The sequence below is a fragment of the Gavialis gangeticus genome, unplaced genomic scaffold (genome assembly GCF_001723915.1).
Source record: "Gavialis gangeticus isolate Ggan-Ray unplaced genomic scaffold, GavGan_comp1, whole genome shotgun sequence".
NCBI lineage: Eukaryota > Metazoa > Chordata > Crocodylia > Gavialidae > Gavialis > Gavialis gangeticus.
In genome coordinates, this window is record NW_017728996.1 from 13784401 (window position 1) to 13804859 (window position 20459).

A 20459-nucleotide genomic window follows, 5' to 3' on the forward strand; every position below is an offset into this window, starting at 1 on the left:
GTGAAAACATGATTCATCATAAGATCAAATCAGAGATTTCAAACAGAAATCCACAAGGTTAAAAAAAAATTTGGTCCTCTTGTGGGCTGAGTTCTTCGCAACAGAAGAACTACTCTAATCTTCTTCTGGAGTCAAAAAACCTGTGAAAACTAAAAATTAGCATTTTCCAAGGGATGCCTAGTCTGAAAATGTTGAGAACTGTCCTAGAATCACTGTCAGTCACTTATCTGATACACCTCTTAACATTTCTATAGGAACACGTTACTGACAGCCAAACCCCACCAATGGCAAAACACTGGGGAACTTAACAGTTTTCCCTTATACTTTTGCAAGCTGCTCCTCTACAAAGCCAAAATTACATGAAAAGCAGCTTTACACAAAAAGAAATACTCTGTGTGTCTGTCTCGGGACATATAGAGAAAATGTTGTTAACAGGACCCTAGCTTCCATAGAGACATGGAAAAGTTTTCTGCCAGAACCTCTGTTATTGGAGGAGACTGGTCAAATATTCAAAAGCATCGAATGGGACCTAGATGCCCAAACAGCTTATCAAGTCACTTGGGTCCAAAGGAAACAACGTCCTATGGAAAGTCAATAGAATTAACACTTAAATCATCACTGAAAATAGGATTTATGTCCCTAGTTCACTTAGATACTTTAGCAAGACTTTACTGCTGGGATCATCTGGCACACACGTTCCTACCAGAAACTGAGCCTTACATTACTTTGTAAAGAGAGATCTGTTTCCATTAGATAGGATCCAAAGAAAAAAGTTCTCCAAGGCCTACACTTGAACAGAAAAACCCACTTTGGCAGAGCTCAGGTATTGCTTGGCGTGAAATAACCTCCCGTGTCTGCCACCCCATTTGTCTCCAGGGAAACATACCACTGTTTGATTTCCTCCTCTTTCTTCTTGAAGTTCTCTAGCTTTTTCAGACCCTTCACCTTCTGCTGCTGCAGGGACTCTTCACTTTCCCACGTGCTGTGGATGTAAGACCAGCCTTTCCATTTGATCAAGTACTGAACTTCTCTTTCATCCTTTTCAGGGTCAAAGTCAGCACTCGGGTCACCGTTGGCTTCCGTAGCATACACGGTGGTGGATGCACCAGTGGCTGGAAAAAAATTGGGCTGCGGTTGATACATTTGTTAGCCAAGTGCTCAAAGTGAGCTGTACCAGAGAAGGGACCAGTTCCTAACTAGTGCATCTTTGCAGGAACATGAATAATATCCTACAGCAGTGATTTTCAGATGTCCTAAAGTGACGGGAAAGTTTCAAATCACTTCTGCTGCTGCGCAGCTCCTACCCCTATCCTGTGAGCTGACAGACCTGGGCAACCCAGCCTGACAACGATGGAGTACTGCCTCCTAGCCCAATATGCTATTAGCCCCAGTCTCTCTGTGGAAACCCTGATGACCTGTCATGAACGCAGGGGTTCTGTGGAACACAGTTCGGAAACCACTGTCCCACGGCACCTCTGAACCTACCACAATCACATGTAAGTCTCTCCTTATACCAGAATCCCGCTCAAACCCTTCTGTCACAAGTGTTTTGATCCTTCACCTTTTAAAGCTCTCCTAAAACATTCTAGTGCTGTTCAATCATGCAAAATCTTTGGAGGCAGGGCTCCAGCTGGTGTAAAGTATTCCTGTTCCAGCAATGGACTTATAGCAACTTATACCAGCTGAGCAGATTTCTTTTGAAAACAGGCAGCAGAAGGAAGCACCTGCTTCATTCCTGCCTCCCGTATTTTTCTGCAGGTTTCTAACACATGCACAGGAAACTGTCAGGCAGCACAGGGAACATTTAGGTGTTGTAAGGAACAGACTGTATGAAAGGTACTGCTACAAACAAAAACGTTCAACATAAAATGAAAATGGAAACGAGAGAGGAAAGAAGTTATGGAATTTAAACACCCTCTGCCCTCCGGAAAGAGCAAACATGCAGCAGCATTACACCTGCCCACAAGGCTCAGAGAGCAAATGTGAGCAGACTCATAACCCAACACAGCATCCTGAAGTAACACACCTCCTTTCTTTCCAATCCTGACATCCAAGACTTTCTCAATGGTCTCGCTGTTGTCCTGCTGTTCGTCCGCTCCTTCCCCGGTCATCTCAATCAGGTCGTCCGAATCAGTCTCAAAATCATCATCTTCTTTGTAACTGTAGAAGACCAAGCTCAAATGAGAAAATGTCCTTAACTTTCTTAAACTATAGCCAAATGCATGTGGCAGGGGAAGGGATTGAACAGACCCCTCCAGCATTTATGCTGGGATTTGATGTTGAGTGCAATGCCTAAGTTTCTCAGAGTCGCCATTCAGCCTAGCTGAAATTTTACTCTGCCTCTTAAAAGACAGAGATAGATATGTTGCATCAGAGCAGCAGTTCACCTAGTCCTGTATCCTTGCCTCTCATAGGGGCCAGAAGGAGGTACAATAAAACCTGCAACAGACAGTTATGCAAAAAGCTGCCTACAGAGTAAGTTTCTTCCTATCCTTCACTAATGAAAGGTTAATTTCCACTCAGAACCATGAGCCTCACAGAGTACCAAGTGCCTGGAAAGGGACCCGCAAGATGCTGGGGACCGTTTCAACCTTTGTGAGCTTCTAGCCACGGGCAAATATTCTGCAGGTTGATATCCTGCAGGTCTGATACGTTTCCATTATCGTAGCACCCTTCCTCTGACCTCAAAGCACACCAGAAACATTAATGAAGCCTCCCAACACCCCACTGAGACAGACCAGCATGCAATATAATGAACATCATGAGCTACAGAGGCTAAATATCAGAGGCCCTGATCCTGTGGGAAGGGCTGTGTGAGAATCAATGGGTGCACATGCAACACAGTGAGTCGCCCACACCAACTAGCTGGGGACCTTGCTGTGACTCACGCTGTCAGCCAGCTGGTGGCCCAAATCCCAAGTCCCTGCTCTGCTCACAATGTGTCTTAGCAGCTCAGCTGTACCTGACATTTTTGGCTGCTCGGCGGCGAGTTTGCCTTTTTGGAGTCTCGTCATCATCATCGTCATCGTCATCTTCCGATGAGTCTTGTTTCTTTCTCCTCTTCCCACGCTGGGGTTTGTGGGGCTTTTTAACACTGGTTTTGGCCACTGCTCTAAAATGATTATGAATAGGAAGATGTAATACAGTATGTTTTAGGCAAGGAGCATATTTCAACAGGGTTGCCCAACCCTCAGGATGGGCATATCTCAATATCCTCCATTTCCCTTTCAACTCCATGGAGATCAACGGATTACACACAGCTGTGTTAAACTGGTGTAACAAAAACAGAATCAGGTCCCCAGCACCACAACTGAGAACAATATTAAACCTCTGTATGGGCCTGCAGAGATTTTCCCCCTCCACCCCAATGCAGGACTGGTCCCTTCAGCATACTTTTCAGTCACTTCTAAATTACTCAAGGGATGAGGTTTCCAACCTCTTCCCACAGGAGGTTGCTCCACAGCTTCAGCTCCATGTTAACTGGCTCCACTGCACATACAGGCTCCCAGCAGCAGTTCCCTACAGAAGGTCATTCACCAGGTATCTCTGGAGCAGTGAAATTAGAGACATCCCATATCAAAGGGAAAACGAGCGAACCCTATCCCTTCTCACCTTCTCGGGGCAGGTCTTCTAGCTTTAACTTTCTTCGGCTCCGGTTCACTTTCTGCACTGGTGCCTTGCCCCCCTCCATCTTCATCCTCCTCTTCCCCAGAAACCTCCCTTTTCCATTTATTTCTACGGTCAAAAACATAAATCAGAAGGGACACTTGCACTTCAACAACATCAGCTGACTACACAGAAATTCAGGTCAGCTGGATCACGGGTTCGTGCCCATGGACTGGAGCTAGACAAGAGAGAAAGTTCAGCACCAGCACTGCCAGATTCATCACTCAAGGGAAAACACCTGGATCTCACACTATGATTCCCTACTTCCACCACGCATCTAGACACCATAATTACGTATTTCCTGAGGTCAGAACAATGCCGAAAATATATAGCTGTGACATGCTTAACAGAGCTGCATTTCTAATGATTTGATATGTAAGGACTTCCATTCCTTTTATTTTTCATTTCCACTCAGGCATTCTGAGCTGATCTGGGAAACCTGCAGGGGAAGTTTCTGAAAACATTGCTTTCATATTTCTAAAAAGTATGGGCTTCAGCTTAGTGAGCGTGGTCTGTATTAAGTAGGATCCCATATAGTCTAGGTTCTCTCCTAACCTTATTGCGTCTTATGTTATATACAATCTCATTTGAACTGCAAGCAGGTAATTAAAAAAAAAACATTAAAGAAAAGCAACTAAATTTTGTGGCATGTCAGTGTTTCAAAGTGTTCACTAGCATGGAAGCCCCTCTTTTGTTGACAACAGGCCTATTAGCACATACTGCAAGAATACAGCCATATTACACAAATCCAGAGGAATAAAGGTGAGTCTACTGGGATTAAAATTTTGCCAAGGGTCTTTCTTTTTTTTTGAGAGAGAGAAAAAATCATAAAAATCTCATGTATCTAGAGACAAATTCATGGTTTTTTGCCATGAACAAGAACATTTTCTTAGGATTGCAAAATTCAGCTTTTTGTGTCGAAAACTTGAAAATCAACAGCACCAGACACAAAAGAGGTGAAAGACCAGATGGGGAAAACTAAGCTCACCAATGCAATTTCCCCATCAGTTATGTGCAAAAAAAAAAAAAAAGTAAACAAAGGGGGTAAATTGCTAAAAGGAACAGACTGCTTTGCATGGTCTAAGTCCTGCTTCTCGTGCTTGTCTAACTCTATCCTAACCATGCAGTTCATCCAAGAAAAGATATCTCCCACCAAAATCCTTGCTGTTTCAGGGTTAATCATCCAACCCATTATTAATAAGCAGAATTACTTCATAAGGTTTTGATCTCTCTCAGCTGTGTCCCTCAAATATAACTGACGGCCCATTTTCTACAAAGACGTCAAATAAAACCAAACCAACTCCAACCCGCTCCACCAAAACTTACGTTTTTTTCATTTGCTTCTGGCCTCTTCTTTTGGGGCTCTCATTTTCAGATTCGCTACTTGCCTTTAATTAAAAAAAGAGATCAGATTGTAGACTTTGTTCCGCACAGTTTCCTTTCGGAAACAACTGAAACACACAGACTGCCTAAGCTAGAAAGCAGCTCAAAAGCAGCCCATGAACTCTCTCTTGTGATACTAAAATTAAAATGGGATGCAACTGTGTGACCCTGTTACTAAAAGGTGGCAGCTACCAGCACCACTCAGTGGCCTGAAGACTAAAAATGTGACTGTTTTCTAAATGCAAGGGATTATAAAGAAAACTCAGAAGAAAGGACAAAAAGCCTTGGTAAAACATGGATCTTGGACTCATTGAGCCCAGAAAAGCAACAAACTACACATCCCACCTACCTCTCAGCATCAGTCTCTAAGCACAAAAAACACCTGATGGCAGCAGCCAGATGCACATTATATACCGTCTCCTAAAGGTTCAACTCAAGAGAAATCTGACCTACTGCCTCCAGGTCCGAGGCTGCAGATGCACCATGGAGACAAGATGATAAGCTAGGATGCATCTATTAACAACTTCTACATTTTAACATTAAGGATCATTCCTTGAATGCAAAGATGATATTTGTGCTCTTTGATCAAAGCCAAAACTCGGTACTTTTCAGGGGGTAGTGTATGACTAAGGCTCAGCTATTTTCTCAGGCCATTGCCTGATGAGGCAGTGATGAAGAATGCATGCCAGCCACTGTGATTGTCCTGAGTCTTGAGATATCTGGACCTAGATCCTGAAATCAAGCCACTTCATTAGAAATGTTCCTGCCCATCATGGTCATGGAGAAAAACCCAAGCATGCCCTAAAAGACGCAAAAACTAGAGGTCAAAGACGACACTTATTTTTAAAATCATGTGATTTGGAAGCCAATTTAATAGGTTTGAGGGTCCTGACTCATGATCTTTGAACACTTAAGGACAACAAAAATCAAAACTAGTCATGTTCATCAATAAAAACTCAGGCTTTTTTCTTTAAATATAAATTAAGCTCAGAATGACGGATGGAAACATTTTAGGAATGTTAGGAATGTAAAAATTATACAGTTAAAATAAAATAAAATAAAAACCCAACTCTTCATCATCCAGTTCCCAAAGAAGGCCTGGAGGTCTTAACAAAGCAAAGGAAACTTTGCTAGAATCACGTTTCTTTTCCCTCAGTAAAAATAATTAATAAGATGAGCAAACAAAAAGGATACTCTGCTGCTTTCCCTCCTCTTAATCCTCATGAAATTAAATCACTTCTTGCAATTAGTTCTTAGTTAGAGATGGATTCTCTAAAAACCGCCATATTTTTTTTAATGTCAGGTTCATTAACTTTGAGGTGCTGAGACAATTAAAAACACAATTGAGCCATATACCTAACTTCATTTTTTTTTTAAACTGAGCAGTCCTATGAAGCGGCTATCCAAACTAGAAGATTCTGATATGAGACAAATCACCCTTCCTTTTGGTTTCGACACCCTCATACAAACACAAAGCATTAACACCAGTGTAGGAAAAAACACAGTCCAGTGTGTCCCAGATCGTGCCAGAATGACAGAAACAGCCATGTTAGATTTGCTCTGTGCAACTTGCTCATTTGCATTTCTCCTTCCAAAACCACTTTTTGCTACAGCACTGAGACATACTGCTACTGGCAATGGCTTTGGCAATTCACTAAGAGTATATCCTTTCACTCTATGCTGATGCTTGGATTTGCACTGTCTGCACATCCAACCTATCGTACAACAGCTGTACCATGAGCAATGAAGGATTAAGGTGTCAAATGCAGTAATTTTTAAACACTCCTGGGAAGGAACACCTAAGAAAACTGTTCTCTAAAGCAGTGGAGTCTAACCTTTTAGGCAGACATGCCACAAATTAATCCCCATGTCTTCCCCAAGTGCCACTCAGATCCTCTTCTGGATTTGCTGCTGTTTTCTGCTCCCCACACTATCTGCTGTGCACAAGACACAGAGGCTTCCCATACTATTTGTGGCATTCATACTGTAGGTTGGCCACCCTGGTCTAAAACAACGTTGGCCTCTGCCATCTGATGTTGGGAAAGACGTGAAATAGTGTTCATATTTCCTACATACTCACTCTGACAAGCTACCTCTTGCACCAAAACTTGCGGTGTGTTTCAGGCAATGCAAATACCACCTAGACTGGAAGCTGCAAGACGCTCAAGTGCTCCAGAGAAACTTGAACACCCCAACTCCATGCAATGCAGGAGGTGCTCGATGCATGATCCATCCCTATCCTATGACATGGAGAACAGCCAAACAAAGCTCACAACTGAGTGACATTAATGTAACAACTTTTTTAAATGGCAGAGGCCAGGACGTTCACTAAGGAGACAATCCCATGGACACTAGGAACATACCCCTTTTACCTGTTTTTTCTTACAACTTTTATGCCCTTTCTCTGCCTTCCTTGTCATTTATTTCCTTTCTTCCTTGCTTAAGTGGAGGGTTATGTTAAGCTGATCTGAAGCACTGAACACCATCCTGGCCACAGACTAGGCTGGCAGAAAGACAAACACCCCTCGCTGTGTTTTGTATCCATTTTGCTCATGACAATCTAACACGGTATGAACTGTATTTTGCAACAGACCTGTATTTCTGAACCAGCATGCGGTGTTATCTGCAATAAACATAAAATTGGTCCCCTCCCTTCCCCCCCCCCACTATCTAACAAGACAAGGGCTGGCTGATAATGCTGAGTTGCATCACACTAACGACATCTTCTAATTTCAGGCCTCTCATCATTTACTGAATAAATGAGCCCACAAATCCCTCTTCTCTATGATTTCTAGTATTTGAACAAGTATAATACAATATGCTTGGTTAGAGCCATTGGTCCCTTTTGTTAGTTATCTTTTCTCCTTGTTTCCAAACCCTTTCATCCCCACTGCACTTTCCTCCATCCCCAGTTTTGGGATTTTTTTTTTTTTTTGAGCAAGTTTTTTCTCTTTCCTTTGCTGCACACCTACTTCTTCGCTTTCTCTTTTGATAAAATACAAATAACAACATTTATATTTTCACTCTGTAGACAGAGATTTGCATCATACAAGATAAAGTGTGGAGAGGGCAACTGTTTTTGCTGCGCTCTAACCGTGGCTGCTCTTTCTCTATTCTAACAAGGCTCAATTTTCTGCCTTCTCTATTTCCTCCCATTCAATTGCCTTTCTGTTACCATTAAAATTACCCGAGTGATACTCAAGTCTTGGATGATTCTCCAGCTTTCTGTATATTTCTGCTCTGACCCAGTGACCCTGTGGCTTCATCTCAGCCACCTTCGGCTAAATTGTTCAGATACAGCCATTGGGTAACATGAGTCTGGAGTTCAGCTCTATTCCCTGAAGCTCAGCCAACCTCCCATATGAGTCACCTGTCTGCTAGTTGTTTAATGCTGAGTTCATCCAAGCCTGAGTCTTCCCTGTGCTCCCACAGCCTCTTGGGTCCGCAGACAGGCCTACTGTCACGTCTGCAGTATTGCTCATAAACACCCTTTGGCCCAACTCCACCTCTGCAGAAATCTTCCGCTGCGTCACCTCCTCTATTCGGGACTAACCTCACTCTCCGTTCGACGGTATCTGACCCCGCTCTTCCAGCCCCACGCAGGAAGTTGCTGCCTACTTGCTCCAGACGCACAAAAAAGCGAGCACATGCCCATCTTTGTTTTAACTTGCCCTTCATGTCATTTTCAGCATCCCGTTCAAAAGCCCTCCACAGATTTGCTCCAACTAACAAAATTTGGATGAGATTTTTCTTCCCCACTCTGACCTCTGCTGGCCAAGTAAAAAAGGCAAAGTGACCAAAAGGGGCTCTAAATGCACCAGGGAAGACTTTCCCCCCCCCCGTGCATAAACTAAAGGGAGAGAGACAGCCTACGGATGCCTAGGGGGGCAATCCATCAGGCAGAGATAAACTAACTTTTCAATGCTCTCCCTTCCAAAGATGCCCTTTAAGGCCTACAAGTAGAGGCAGGGACAGAGGGAGCTGCATTGCTCCCAAAACTGATAGGCATGGGCTGTCTATTAACTTAGCTCTTGGAACAGCCTAGACCGGGGGTGGTGGAACGATGGCTTTAACCCAGTTAGCTTTTCCTCCCCTAGAGGTGCAGTGTGAAATCTCTCACTTGTCTCTGTTTCACTTCAATTTAACTTGCACTGGCCTTCTCAGTTTTCCTCCTGGTTACTTATTAGCCGTGACTTTCTACCAGGGGAAACAGACTTCTGCCTCCTGCTTTGCTGACTTTCCATCCCATTTCTTGCATCCTTTGCAAATACCGCTAAATGACTCACTCCCTAACTAGCTTTTTTATGTTTCTCTGTCTCCCTGCATTGTTTAGCTCTACTGTATTTTGAAATATCTGTTCATGTACGCAACACTAGAAAAACTACAGCCATGCTTCCTGTTCCTGAGGACTACAGATCAGAAGCTCTAAGGTGTTGCTAGACTCTCTGATTTACAGTCTTTCCTCTTTAGTAGTCCAGAATAAAAACCAGCGAGTATCAAGCAGTGTGTTCACAGGCCTACAGGAGTATGCTTAGATCACACTGCAGAATAAAAGGTTTTAAGAGTCACTGGGCACATCCACACATCGCCTTTTGGAAGTAGTAAAGCACGGCACAGAATGGGAGGTTACTGCGCCATGTGCGTGGCACATGGGTAGATTTTCCCGCTACGTCGCTGTAGCAGCATACTACACCCGAGCAGCGTTCCACTGTGGCAACATAGCTGGTGATCATGCGTAAGCACATGCAACCACTATGTCACCGTAGCACGCCGTACAGCAATGCAGCGCGTCGCTACATCGCCAGAGGGCAACATGTAGACATGCCCACTGTTTAATTTGGTAGCAACTCCAGGTCCCATTTTAGACTACAAAGGAGTTAGGCAGCTACATAAGTCCTTGAAAGATTGCACTCCCATTCCAGATGTGCCCCTAAGTTCATTATAATGACTAAGGCCTTGTCCATTTTATGTCTTGCACAGGACCAGGTCCAATGCCAGAATTTAACAAATAAGGAACAGTAATAAAAGTCCAGCTCAGCTCATCATCATTCAAGCTCTCTATTCCCCTCCCTCACCCCCTTCCCCTTTACATTGTGGGTGTCATCTTGTGCTGTACTCCAAATACTGGAGAATCCTGACCGAAAGGTTAGGTTTTCCCTGCCTAACAAAGTATTCCACTAGGCAGCAGTAGAGGAGCTTGCACGTTACACATTAGAATAAGGCGGCGGATAAAAATACATTCAAAACTGTGATTTTTTAAAAATAGTAATAAATCAAGAAATTGTGAGCAGCAGACTCCTGCTGTAACACAAGCCTCCAGCTTTGTAGGCGCTTACTCATTCCAAACAGGAAACAACTTTCTTACGTTATACTCGCAAGTGCAAGCTAATTTACTGAATGCCTCAGAATAGCAAAAGCAAATGTTGTGAAGATTTCACTTCCCTCTGGTGTGAAATGCTGCCCTTTTGCTCAACATGAAAAGGCATAGGTGGGGACTGTTCTTACTTCAAGCTCTCACAAAGCCTCTTCATTCCTGGACGCTGCTTTGGAGTCACAAACATTTAAGAAACATGCAAAACTTCTCTTTCACTTCCTAACCTTCTGGCCCAAACCAGTACAGATGGCAAGTCATTAGCATCTCTGATGTCTGCTGGGTGACTTGCATGATATATGTTCGATGGTGTCAGTTCAGTTCCCAGAGGAAGAAGCATTCACAGCACAAAAATAACCCTGCCCAAACCACCAGGCTCAGCAGAGACCAGCAACTGACTGGTCCCTAGAGACTATCTAACCTTTCAAGCAATCCCTTCAGGTCAAGAGTTTAGGAGACCCTTTAGGGCAGCACACAGGAAAGTTGAAAGAGCTGCTACTGGAGATATTCTGTTCTGTATTGATAGGATCTCAACTTGCAATACTGCCTGATCAAATCATTTCATTAACTGCACAAACACTTTAGGAAAGAGTGCAGATGAAAAGCTCCTCTGCACTGTGCTGCAAGCCCCAGACATCAAATGAAAAAAACAATGCCGTTGTCAAAGGGTCTGATCCTGCAAGCTACAAAGCACTCTCATTAGGTGCTAGGTGCTTTCAACTCTTACCAACTCCACTGGGAACGGGGAGTGCTCAGCACTACACAGGATAGAGCCCAAGGGCAAATATTCTCCACAGTCAACATTTCCAAATTCAAGACTTTCCGTCTTCTGTTCACTGTGAAGCCCCAGCGCTGTGCTACTGACCAGTCACACCCTCCATCAGACTCTGCTGCAGATGGGAGCCGCCCTACAGGAATCAATCAGTCCTGCTTTGGGTGGAGGGGAAGAATTTGGTTGCAAATTTTCTCTTATTTTTTTGGTGAGAGGAATTGACGGATTTTTTTTTTTGTTTTTTACAATATTGTGTGGTATAGCAAAGTTCTTACATTTTGGATTTTTTTTTTTTTTTTAAACGGTGCCTTATTTGGTAGGAAATGAAGATATCGAAAAAGAAAACAAACATTTGCAAAACCACGTAATATTGTAAAACAAAAAAAGACGGGACTTACCTGAGCCCCCTACAGGGCACACGGCTCTGCAGCGGAGATCGGTGGTGGGTGTGACATCGCCAGCATAGTGCATGCTGGGGCATCGCACAGAGAGGCCGCCAGCGAGTCTGGGCTTTGCGGAACTTGAAAAGGAAAACAAAAGCTAAGTCAATCAGGTGCCAGATGCCCTTTTTTCCCCTGCTGCTGCTATTTGGGACATTCAGCGCGAGTCCGGCTCTTGGAGTCAGGAAACCTGGATTCCATGCGCTCATCTGCGACACTGACATCATCGTTTAGGCAAAAATTTGCAAACCTATGTGCATAATTATTAGCCATTCAAATACACAAAACATCTGCCCATAATAGCCTGATTATCATAGGACTCAACAGGGATCCCGCTCTTCTGAAAAACCTGGCTGTTTATTTGTAGGTATCCGATCATAGTTCTAGGCCTCCAACTTTGAAAAACCTTGGTTTGAACCTCTCTCTCTTTCGCTTCCCCCCGCTCTATAAAACAGCAAAAAGGATGCCAAACTCCCTGGGAGAAGTGCACGTGAAAAGTCCTACGTGGCAAACACCGTTTAACGTGCACGAGCATGGCAACAGCTACTTTCCACATTTCTTCACGTTCTGCAGGACAGAATCATTTACAGTTTTGACTGCCAGGTTATACTGAACTCATGCACCACTGTCCCTCACGTTAAACTGAAATGCAAATACTCCAAAAATTCAACCAAAAAAAAAGAAAAAAAAAAAAGAGATGTAAAAGTGATGGTTCATAAAGCTGAATATACACACAAATGCATTTTTCCCCTGTGATACACTCTGGGACATAGAGCAAAGACTGTTTTATTGTTGTAAGGTGTTTCTGGGAAGTTTCCTTTAGCAAAAAGACTCCCTTTCTCTGATGCATGTTTCTATAGCAGAGCATGGTTTGCATTAAGACCCATCTCTAGCAATCAGATCAGCACATGCAGACCTTAATGCCCACAGGGACACTGACTCCACGGGCCTCTTTCCACATGGATCCAACTGCAGGACTGGGGCCTTATTTTGCAAAACCCAACATCCATGGATCAGTATAGATCTCAGTGCTTGTTAAAAGGTGACACCAATTTGAACTGCCTTTGTCCTTTCCTTTTTTTTTTGTTTTTATATGTTCAATATTCCCTCATCTCATCTTTTTTGTTTTTTCCTTACCTCATCTTTTATATTAAATCGCGACGGCTCTTGTCTGCTTCGGTTTGACCTCCTAACCCCATAAACATCAGGATATTCTTCCCACATCTGCAAAATAAACAGACCATCAGAAGGCCTGCTTCACCCCAATTATAGCTATTATTTTTGAGAGGTTTGATAATGAATTTCTTCTGATCAACTGATATGAAACCAGGAGGGGCCATCAGGGGCAAGGGTCAGTTAGATAAGCTCTGGAAACTTGTAAAACAAAACTGAAAGCATCATGGGGGCGCGGGGGGGGTGGAGTTGTCTGGGTGGCTGGGGGTTTTTTAGCTCTTTGCCAATCACTGTTTTATAACAGTATGTTTTAATGGGAGGTTCTGCTGAGCCATCTGAACTGAGGTGTCTTTCCTCCAAGTTACTTCAAAAGGCCTTCTGCAGGACAACAGGTTTTAGAAGGACCAGGCACTCCAAGTAATCCTGCAGGAACAGAGGAGGAAAATCCTTCCATTTTGCAAAAAGAGCAAAACAGATGAAATCTCTCTAACCTTATCCCTTCCCCCCGTTATTTCTACCTTAGGGAAAATTTCCTGGCTAGCTACATCCTCCCACCCCGTTCCCAGAAACATGTGGGTCATCAGCAGCAACCAAAACAAAACAAAAAAAAGCTACCCAGGACAGCTGTGAGGTTTGTATTCTGATCTGGATACTAACTGGATCTTATGGGGTCCTGGGAGCAGTAAAGCCAGGACCTGTAGCCACTCCTGCTGATGTAGGATAATAGAAAGCAGCTGGATTTCTGTTTGCCTTAATCAGAGCAGGTGAACTTCATTACTTCAAGAGCTCATCACTGCAAGAGCACTCTTGCCCCAGAGACCAATCTGAAACTGGTAATTGGGTTGGTAAACAGTAAATGGCATGATTGGTTTTAAACATGGTCCATCATGATTGCTAACAGGGTTCTGCCCTTGTCATAAGGTTAGTTTGCAGATTTTACTATGTAGATGGGGTCTCCTAAAAATGCCTGCATAATGACATGGACCAGTCCTTCCTCCTAGCATCCTGTGAGAGGACATTGCATAAATCATTGTCCCACTTACTGTGGATGCTTCATAGTGCATGTACTTCTAAGTCCTGCTGTCCCCCGATGAAGTAAGATGGTGTGGCTGCTTAGGAGCCCCTAAATGCATGGTTGTGAATGTGGTTAAGCCGCACAAGTATGAATGTGCCAAACTGATTTTTGGTAAAAGTTGTGTCCTAAAAACAAAGTTTGTGGTAAACAAGTCAAAAAAGTGTTTTGGAAACCGTTTACAGAAATATGACTTGTATTTTATACAGAGAAGAAGAAAAAGACAAGAACTACTGGCCTGGAAGGAGATGTTTGCATGGCTGTGTTGGGGACGTGGGACACCAAGATCAGTGAAACAAGCTACTTAGATGTTCCTGCATGAGTCTGTATTGGTTACCTCTTACTTCTCCCATTTGATTTTTATCACTTTTCAATGATACTCATCTCTATAGCAATATGCAGGAAAAGGAAACTAAAAACATTGGGAGCAGTAAAGCCAGGAACTGTATCCACTCCTGCTGATGTGGATCAGCACTTTTACACTGCTGCAAAAATGGTAGCTAGGATTCAGGTATGTGCTGCACCCCACCAGCACTGGCTGGTACATCTACATGGGGATATGATGTGACACAAGAAGATATTAGATTCCACTGAATATACTTAGGAATAAAGAGCTGGCTAAAGATTTCTTTTGTTAATCGTAGAGGTCCATTCAAAGAGACTACCTTTTCACCTTTTAAATAGTAATGCTCCCAGAGCAAGTTCTATGACTCCCTTTTCTTTTTGATGCAATGCCGATTGCGGGGCCTTGGACCTCACTGTCATATACATGCATGATGTGGTAATTCATTATACCGCAGGGTTTTTAAGGGATTTGTCTGCTTGTAACAGCTACAAACAACTAAGCAGAAAGCAAACCTCCCCCACCTACATGAAACAAGGCTTTGACACAAAGCACTAATAGACTCCGCACACCCACACTTAACTGCCTGGCCTAAGCACATTTGCATCTGGGCTTTCAGGGGCAGCAGGCTCACTTTCCAACCTTGCCTGGTTCATGCTATATAGAAGCCTGGCCATGGATGTGTTTCTGTGTTTGCCTCCTAGCCTTATGCTGCCAAGAGCTCATAGTGGAAGAAGGGACAACTTCCTTTGGTCCCCACTAAACAACAATAAAACAGAAAGTGTAGTTTTGTTACTGTTACCACCTTACACATGCACCCTTCCTTGCCCCCCTGAACACTAAGATTTAAGCTGGCACCGTAATGGTTTACAAGGGTTTGAATTTCAGTAGTTCACCACCAGAATGCTCCTTCTCTCTCTGCAGACATCTTAGGCTTTAAACACTGTTCTTTCCTGAAGCCTGGCAAACAAAGTTGCTTTTTCCAAGAAGAGACTTGCACAGATATATTGGTCATGGCCAAACAAACGGTTCAGAGAGATAAGAGGGAGTGGGGAATTATCACACTTCAGTTCCCATGCAGTGAACGGCTGGTGTGCATGCTTTTACCCTGCCACAAGTGAAAGCTACACAGTGGTAGTTACCTCTCAGTGAAAGAGGGCTGAGTTTACAGTGATTTTTGCTTCCACTTACCATGGGGGAAGAGCAGACACACAAGGCAGTCACCACTGAACAGCATTTTTTGATCATCTGGCCACACCCCTTGTGTTTTGACTTTGCAATCTAGAATTGCAAACACTAATGGAAATGATGACAATCACACACCAGGAAAACAGAGACTGCCTAATCTGACCTGAGTGTTTTTGTTAGTTTGCTATCTTTCCTGGGTTCCCACTGCTAAACAGAAACCCAGCCTCATCTTTCTCAGCCCGCTCCCCACCATGCTTTTACTATCCAGGCTGCAAAAAAAAAAAAGACATAACTGCTTTAAAAATAGTAACCTAGATAACTCTGTTACAGTCTTAGTTGTTTCTGTACAAGGGGAAAGCTCTCGACCTGGAAAATGTAATGCCAGGGAGCAGACACATCAGCAAGTGCAATTCCCTGCCTTTCCCATGCTGTTAAGTGGAAGAGTGATCACAGTGAGATAGGAGAGAAATTTTGAAGGGAGGGCCCTCATAGGGAGAAAAAAAAAAAGGTTGAGAACCATTTCTCAAAAGGAATCAGGCAGTAAAAAATCCACTTCTTTTTTGAGGCACACAACTGATGGAGCTAAAACTCTCTGATAATATGCAGCGCCCTTGACTACTAGCTCCAGGTTTTCATCTTTGGGCATTTTCCACTATGAAACATTACTACTTTTACCATCCTGAAGGTGAGCAGGGGCTTGGCAAAGCCTCTCATGTCTGCCTCTTTCTTTCATGTCAGTCAATCCTGTCATTATTCCTCTCCCAGAGCATACATCTCAAGCTGTCAGGCTGGCACAGTGCACACGGGCAGTGCCTGACTGACAAGGTACTCAAGGAAGCTAACTGTAAAAAGGGCTGGTGTTTTGGGTTTAGAAAGCTGGCAGACAGAAAGTCAACCACGGTTTTGCTAGCACGCCGCTTTGTGTCTTGCATTCTGAGCAGAGGGGTTGACAGCACGTGGCAATACGTAGCTCCTTAAACATGATGGGGATGATACCTTTTTCACATCTGCTATCCTTTCCTTCTTGGAGGCTGGCTTTTCCTTGGCTTCAGGCGGGGTCTGCTGGGATTTTGAGCCCGTCGACTCGCTTTCGGACTCGGACTGGCTCTCGGAGGACTCCGAACTGCTGTTCGAATCACTGCCATGCTCACTGCCCTGCTCACTGCCCTGCTCACTTTCAGACTGGCTTGCAGAGTCGGAGCCAGAGGCTTCTTCAGATGCCGAGTGACTAATGGTAAAGACAGAAGAAATGAAAATGTATTTCTCTTAAGTTCTTTAGTTTCAACAATGGCTGAATAAACCTGAATCGCATCCATCGTGCAATCCGTCTGTTTTCAGAGGCCTCCCTGGAGGTGTCAAATCACACTGGAGACTAACAACGACACAACGCACTGCCACGCCTGTGCGGGTACCATTCTTGCCCAGTGGAGGAAGTGTGTTTGGTACAAGAGGGAAGGGACGGGCTTCCTTTCATGCCCCAGTCCCTCCCTCTGCTCAGCTAAAGCAGCAAGGAAGCACACTCTTGAGAAGACTCGATCTGTTCAGAGCAAGAGGGAGCATCGCACATGACAGGGAGGCTCCACAGGCTGCACTGCTGAATTAGAGAGGATAGTGACCCACAGACTGGGCCGGGAACGCCATTCATCTCCCATGTGGCAGCGAGTAAGGTTCACGTGACATGAGACCAGTAGGCTAGTATGTTGTCAGAAAGGGGCCAGCACTAGCCGCGTTAGTGGTAAATTTTCCAAACAAGTAAAAAAAAAAAAACACAACGGAAAGGGGTTTCTACATGAGTATCTAGCTGACTGAGTTCCTGCTGAAATGGTTAACCCTCCTGGGATTTTATTTATTTGGTAGGGGCACATAAGTGTCTCTTCTTTTTCAGTCTAAATCAGGATATTTGGTTTAAAAAAGTAAATTGCCATTACAACACACACACTGAAGTAATTCACCTGCTTCTAAACTCAGAGGCTTCCAGTTTTCCGATGTGCAAAAAGGAACGGTCCTTTAAGCGCAGATATACCAAGAGTTTTATGCACACCTATATCACTGCATTGTGGGGGTTCTCCAAATTAAAATGGTGAGGCCACACTATTTTAAAAACCCAACAATTCTTGGCAACCAAAGGTTTGCACTGCACGGCCTGTCTCTTTCAAAGAGATGCACCACGTTGCTTTTCTTCCCATTTCTCCAGGCTCTCACCTCCAAAAAAAATCAAATGGGAGAAGTACCACCCCACTAGAGGAAGGAAAACTGGTTACACCAGGTACCACAAAACAAGGACTGAAGGTGGAGTTAGTAACCCTAGTAAAACTATCTGCACCAACACCACCAAACCAGAAAGAGAAATAATATGAAAGAACATGAGACCATAAACTCTTTTTTGTCCTTCATTTATTCAAAGTCTAGTGAAATCAGGTTCTGTTCTGTGACTCCGTGCTCTCATAATTAATATTTTTATTTTTATTTTTTGTTTAAATTAATAAATTGCAGGAAAGTACAGAAAAGCAGAGAATGTAGACTCATAAGGGACCTTTCTAATGTTTCCCCTTCTATAAAATTATAGAAGCATTGGGCTTTTTATTACAGGTCTGGCTGGTTCAAGAAAATTCGATACATTAAAAAAACCCAAAAAAAGAGTAAAAGCAGGATTAACAGATAATATAGAAAAATACACATCATTCTACATACAGTATGCATTGAAGAGATACAGTAAATTAAAATTTGTAACACTTTCACATGTTAATAGAAGGGAGTTAACCACAGACAAAAGAATGGGAGGGCAGGCGGGTTCTTATGAGTTCATGTAAAAATTTAAAAAATCCTTTCTCCAGGGCCTAACACTATATCCCCAGCTCTTAATGAAGGCATCTCCGTCGATCCCTGAGTAAATCATCATCCCTAAAGCATGCAACTGCTTTTTCTCAGAGATCTGGCAGAGGGCAGCAGTGAAGCACTACATGAAAAATTGATCCAGAAATTCCTCCAGTGCCGGGCACTCAGCCAGGCTTCCAGACGCCATTTCAGAGCACTTTTTTTCTCCCACCATCTTATGATTTCACTGCTCTTGTGGCTTCTGGTTTGCTGTACAGTCCTAAAATGGAGGAACTTGAAATGTGAAGGGAGGGAAAAAGAAGTAGCCGTCAGTGAAAATTTCAAATCTACATACAGCAATGGAAATGCAGTCTTCTACGTTGTATTTCAAGATGAATAATCACTGATGCCCGCTCTCTTTTCACGGCTTCAGTCTGGTTTTAAAAGGGGAAGGGGTATTCAATATTCTTTTTTCCCCTTCTCTCTCTCAGGAACTGGAAAATCAAATCAAATCCTAGTTCTCCAGGCCTCTCCATCAGTCACCCTGCCTTTGCCATAGACCCAGAGCAAGCAAAACAAAACTGCTGCTGAGTGAGAAAGCTGTGAGCATCAGTCAAAATAAAAGTATGCTCCCCCAAACCTCTGAATACCACCATGGTAAACTGAGACCACCACTGGTATGCTCCCTCAAAACTTTGAATACCGCCTCCATTTTCCATCATTACAAGCTCCTTGTCCTTATCATCTAGGCGCTTCACAGGTCTGTCCTTTGCTATATAACAGACCATGTTCTTCTGCATTTCCCTCCACGCCAGCCTCATTTCCCCCCCTTGCGGCACTTCTCCAACTCCCCTTACCCCTCCTCTTACATATGGACAGGTCCTCACCAATTTTGTCCAAAACATTTTTCCCCTCCTCTTCCAAATCCTGACTCTGGACCACTTAGCTCAACAATTCCTTTGGATCAGAGCTCATTGCAAGCTGTCTCATACACAAGCAGGTATATTTTATGGAAACCATCCCCAGCATACTGCCATAGTGCTTCCGGGGAACTGTATTTTGGCTGCACCATCCCGTTCTCTAATGGCTCGATCCAGCTGGACTACACAGCCAAGCATTCCCGTGAACTGCCTACATCAGGATACATGCAGTTTACTGACAGAGCTCAGGCTTTCAGGAATAATGGTGACTTCAGCTGCCCAAACCACAACTCCCATGAGGCCAAGTCCTAATATTCCCAGACAGATCTTTTGGATTCCAACAGAAATAATTTTGGAAAGTATGAAAAATCAAACTCTTTTGGATTAAGGCCAAGACAGTAACCAGCTCATAGTGGTATTACACAACAGGTATTTATTGAAAAACAAAACAAAATAGAACTGATTTTAAGTCTTCTCTTGCTCACTGCCCGCTGTCTATTATATTTCTAAGTTCTTCTGGGGTGGGAATGCCATCTCCATAATTTTTTTTACTAGTATTTAGCATATTATGGTACTACTATAATCCAGAGATAGAATGAAAGCACACCACACTGTACACGAGATTAATTTCTTTAGGGACAGGAGAGAGAGAGTGAGTGTGTGTGCGCGCGCACTTAGTAACATTTCCTTTTCTTTGTATTTTAATACACAGAAAGCTATTAAAAAATAAAAAGTTCATTCCAGGAAGTGGATCCTTTCTAACCATCTCAGAGACGACCAGGAAATTCCAATTCTCTTAATAAAGTGTGAAGGATTAGTCAAGTTACGTGTCCTGTTAGTCCTGGGAGCTGTAGTACATAATTGGAGATTAAACTTCCCTCTTCTAGTGTCTATTTTTGGGAGATGATTTTTTGGGATGCTAAATAAGGGTCATCACAACATGACTTCTTTCAATCAAGCTATTAGCTAATGTATCTGAAAATCAGTTGGGTCCCAGCCCAACACCCACCAAAGGCCAAATGCTTTTAACTTAGGTGGGAGTTCAGTTGGACCTTTTATGGCAACCAATTTTACAGTGGGGTGGCGGTGTACAAATTAGTTTCACCAAGACTCAGCAACGGTGGCAGTTCAGGCTGTGACTTTATGAGAATGTTTCTGAACTCGGTAAAATGCATCCCTTACTAAAGAAGAGGAAGAAATCATCCTCCCAAGAAGCCTAACCGCAGAGCTAGATTCCAGTTGTGTCACGTTTTCACAACTATGATTCTTAAGTTTCCCCACCCCCCAGCTTTTCTGGATTGGGCCTGCCTTTGCCCC

At 43.5% G+C, this 20459-nt stretch overlaps 1 protein-coding gene across 6 annotated transcripts in view; it reads right to left on the minus strand.

Moving 5' to 3' along the window:
• CHD2 (chromodomain helicase DNA binding protein 2) overlaps positions 1-20459 on the minus strand; it is an 83846-nt gene that overhangs the window by 46490 nt on the left and 16897 nt on the right. For 3 of the 6 annotated variants that reach the window (XM_019504036.1, XM_019504034.1, XM_019504037.1), the window contains exons 3-9: positions 16405-16636; positions 12770-12856; positions 4993-5054; positions 3613-3735; positions 2963-3112; positions 2027-2160; positions 887-1112 (exon numbers count right to left, since the gene is read on the minus strand). In XM_019504036.1, coding sequence (XP_019359581.1) covers positions 887-1112; positions 2027-2160; positions 2963-3112; positions 3613-3735; positions 4993-5054; positions 12770-12856; positions 16405-16636 — 1014 coding nt within the window. Of the gene's footprint in view, positions 1-886; positions 1113-2026; positions 2161-2962; positions 3113-3612; positions 3736-4992; positions 5055-11590; positions 11725-12769; positions 12857-16404; positions 16637-20459 lie in introns of those variants that run through there. The other 3 variants (XM_019504038.1, XM_019504040.1, XM_019504039.1) reach the window with 3 other exon arrangements.